The following is a 4,493-nucleotide window of genomic DNA, read 5'->3' on the forward strand; positions in this document are numbered from 1 at the left end:
CGCCAAGTCACAACCAACAGTTGCCTCAAGGAGCATTATGTTGTAAGGTAAAGACCCTACAATAATTACACAGAAAACCCAACAGTCAAAATGATCCCTATGAGCAAGCACTTGGCAACAGTGGGAAGGAAAAACTCAGTTTCAACAGGAAGAAACCTCCATCAGAATCAGGATCAAGGAGGGGCAGTCATCTGTTGCAACTGGTTGGGGCTGAGGGGAGAGAGACAGGACAAACGAAGCATAGTGGCCAACTCCTTCTGAGCAATTTGTCTTTTGCGTTCAGGTAACCCATAGGGCAGTGAATTTAACATCATGCCTGGGCGAGTCTCAAAGTGGTGCTGCATGAGGGTGGTGTAACCAGACAGCGGGTAGAACACAGGTCCAAAGCAATGCAGCAACATCTGCTCTCTGGGATGGCATGAGATGGTCATCACGATGGAGTGAGGTGGGAATGACTGTATTTGGCACCTCTGTCCCCAACCCATCTCTATCTTTCACCAGGCTCACCAGAGAGACAACTCCACCTGTCTCCAAACTTTCAGGAGGTTGAAGTAGTCACTGCGTCTGGCCCCACCCTTGTCTGACCACACCACTTCATAATCAAAGTCACCTACTTCTGTGACTACAAAGGGCCCTTGCCACTTGGCTAGTAGTTTTGTGCTGGACAAAGGAAGTAATACAAGCATATTATCTTCCAGCTGCAGTCAACTGGCCCCCACGTCCCTGAGCCACTGGCTGTAGGAGAAGGGTCAGTCTCCTGCCACCATCCAGGATCCACTGTTGGTGATGGGTCTGGGTTAGAGATCAAGTTGGTCTAACCCCGAGAAGCTGGGGGGCAGACTTAGCGCAACAGTCTGAACCTCTCAGGACAGCAAGGGCAGCAGTCGCACTGCCAACTCTAGTGCTGGATCTGTTTAGGGCCTCCACCTACCCCATTTTATACAACATGATGGAAGGGGTTGGCACGAGTGGTGGCAGCTGAGCAGTGCACCCAGATCGGGCCACCAGATTCTACAACATATGAGTCTGCCGCCTGGCCTGGGCTTGCACCATCTCCAGATGCTCTTTGTGCAAAGCCACTAGCTCTGCCACCATGTTATTTACAGATTTGCCCAGCCAGGTCTGATCTGCTGCCAGCTTCAGCCTCTTTCCGCCACCCCCTGAACCCTCTGCACCACCCCTCACCTGGAGCTGAGCCACCAACCACACCCCACAACCACAGAAAGACTATTGGAGGATTCATATGAGCACAAAATCTACATTAACCACAAACCAACTGTAGGAACATTCAAAGACAGTAAAAAAACAAATCAACAAAAACAGAGTAATAGAGGTTTCTCTCGTTAACTTCAAATCTCTCACATGAAGCTAAAAGTCCAACCAGGAAGACCGTCTTATGCATATTCCATTTTTCTCTCTGAACTCATCACGTCGGATGACTGATGCTCTTATTTAGATCTGGTGAAACCTCTTCCTCTCTCTGCTCTTCTTAGTCTTCATTTCAGTGTCAGATCGAGGCAACCCTGTTCCACCTGCCCACCTCCACTTTTCATCAGGACCAGAGCTTTTGGGTCTTCTCACTGAACTCATCAGTAGTCCTGTGCCACATCACATCCATCCAGATGTTAAGCATGGTTCTCCACCCCTGCTCCACCATCACAAGATTCCAGACTCCTTCTAATCTAAACACTGAGGACTAACATACTTCAGCAGCAGGATGGAGAGTTTTCAGTGAGAAGCATGTGACTGACAGGTGATGTGTCAGTACATGAACTTCCTAGGTGATGCTAGGCCCATGAAAGTGTTCCCACCTGGGACGACAGATGCCAGAACTACTCCTGTACGATTTCAGTACTTCAACTGTGGGGAAATTTTTACTACTTTCATTTATCATCTATACTTTCCTTACTGCTAGCAGAGGGCCATTCAGTATTTCATACTATATATACTGGCTGGGCCTTTTCCCACTGGCAGTAGCCAGCTATTCATTGCTTTATGCTACATACACTGGCTGGGACTTTCCCCACCCATAGTATTGGTTTATCCATTATTTCATACTACATACTGTAAGGGTCACTCTTCCACTGCTAGAAGGGACTCATTCATTATCTCAGTACTTCATACCACTTTCCCCACTGTTAATTGCCAGTGTTGCTCTCATGTGCATCTACTGAGTCACTGTTACTTTCATTTATATATATATATATATATATATATATATATATATATATATAGGGGTGTATCGACTTTTATTATTCACTTATGTTATTTGTATTGTCACCATTTTTTACTTTTATTACTTGTGCTGATACTATTTTTATACCTTATATTGCTTTCATACTAAAAAACGTGATCATTATTTTCATATTCCTGGCGCCACTTTTATGGCCTGTGCAAAGTAAGAGAAAGCCACACACACACACACCAATGCATAGAGCGCTTTATGCTCTTTGGGTCACTGGGGTGAGGGTAAGACTTGTTTGATCTGAGGTGTGTGCGTTTGAGGCTTATGGAGAGTTGCCAGAGTGAGCGCTGTTCCTCATGACACCTGTAACACTATGTTATACTTCAGCAGTGTTTTATGACAGGTTTATTCCTAAAATGGAGTTCGGTAGGCCCCCACCCTTGTGTTCTTGTGGCTAAGGGGTGGGGGGGGGCTAAAACTTGGCTGTGTGGAATGATACTAGGGGTGCTATATCAGCATATGCATATGCTTCAGGGGAAGAGGATTCATCATTGTGACACCTGTTTAAATTGTCATAAACCAAGTCAAAGGCAAGTGTGCAGTTACCATCTTGGCAGCCCGCTCTTTTTCTGGGGTTCTCTTTTTCTCTCTTCTTCTCTTCTCTGTGTATGTATCTTAGTCTCAACTATGTTACTGTCTGTGTTTTGGTTTTTGTCTGTGTTCTGTGTAACTAATATGTCTAATAAACAACCTGCACCAGATCCTGCTCATCCCAGTGATTTTTTTGATATTTTGGGTTTAATTGGTTTGCATTTTCAGCGAAAAAGAACACGGGGACCCTGAAATATGTCACCGACACAACTTTCACCAAAGTGTTTTTTAATACAAGTATCTGTACTTCTACCTAAGTAAGGAAGGTCTGTACTTTGCCATCTCTAAAAAAAAAAAAAAGAAAACAAAAAAAAATCTTTGCTAATTTGCTTTATTTGCCACAAAATAGTGTAAACCATGCAGATTTTTAAAAATTATTTCTATTGATTTCAAGCTTAACGCTCATACAATCTGAATAAGTATGTGACCCAGAAGTGAGAGAAGTGAACATCCAGCTCAAAGAGGAGACAGAGGGTGACATCATCAAGTAGGCGGTGCCCTCCTCCTGCACTGTGTTCAACCATTGTGTCAATAATAAGTGCTGCTGTGAAGAGAACAATTCTCAGACTGAATGTTGAACATCAGCTAGTTTCTCCTGCTGACTTTAACCTTGTTGTACAGATGGAAAATTGGCTGTGGATTATTCTTGCTGCTCTTTTCTTTGGTAAGATACAAAGATCAACATGTTTCCTCTGCAAACAGCTGAACACATTACTGAGCTACACATGAAGAGCTTTGAATGTTCATTACAGAGAAAATCAGAGCAGATCATTTCTGCTGCCATTTGTTAGCTTGTGAAAACAGCTGATCTGCTTCAAAGTGACAATGATCAGTGAAAATGACGTCTATTCTACATGTAATAGAGCTCTTTAAAGCTGCTGATTGTTCTCCTTTAATCAATCATCTTTATTGATTCATCTCTTCCTCTGCATGTTCTGTTCTTCCTCAGAGTGTAAAGGAGAAGACAAAGTGATCCAGCCAGCAGGAGATGTGACTGCTGCTGAAGGAGACACAGTTACACTTGGATGTTCCTTTCAGACCACTGACCTAAGTCGAACTTTGTTCTGGTACAAGCAAGACGCAAATAGTTACCCAAAGCATATGCTAAAATGTATCTCAACAACTACATTTAAAGCTGATGAGTTCAACAAGGACAGATTTGATGCTAAAATCAACAAGACATCAGTTCCTCTGAAGATCCAGAAGCTTCAGCTGTCTGACTCTGCTGTGTACTACTGTGCTCTGCAGCCCACAGTGACAGGAAACAGCAAAACTCTGTACAAAAACCTTTGGAGCAAAGACAACAGAATACTCCACAACATCCACTAGAGGGAGCCACACACTGTTAAACCTCTGATTCTTGTGTCATTGGACTGATGACAAAGACAACAGAGAAATGAAGCAGTAAAGATCAGAGACAGAGACAGAGCTGCTGTGGAAGCACAAAACTATTTGATTGGCTGAGATGAACTGAAGCAATGATGTCAAGAGGTAACTGGCCCCGCCCACTTAACTTCAGCTCATCCAATGACATTATTTCTTCCTCATTGTGCTGCAGTGGAAGAACATTGTTCATGTGCTGTCTGTCTGGCTTTAATAACTCCAAAGACATGTTGCTGCACCTCTTTTTGCTTCTATCTCACATTATAGGTGAGTT

At 43.6% G+C, this 4,493-nt stretch overlaps 1 gene segment (V, D, J or C); it reads left to right on the forward strand.

Moving 5' to 3' along the window:
* The first annotated feature begins 3,417 nt into the window (after positions 1 to 3,417).
* On the forward strand, positions 3,418 to 4,288 carry LOC115795196 (T cell receptor alpha variable 38-1-like). The segment is given in 2 exon segments: positions 3,418 to 3,500; positions 3,786 to 4,288. Coding segments are annotated over 2 exon segments (423 nt in total).
* Positions 4,289 to 4,493: the final 205 nt, after the last annotated feature.

The sequence above is a fragment of the Archocentrus centrarchus genome, chromosome 17 (assembly GCF_007364275.1).
Source record: "Archocentrus centrarchus isolate MPI-CPG fArcCen1 chromosome 17, fArcCen1, whole genome shotgun sequence".
In the NCBI taxonomy this organism is placed as follows: Eukaryota; Metazoa; Chordata; class Actinopteri; order Cichliformes; family Cichlidae; genus Archocentrus; species Archocentrus centrarchus.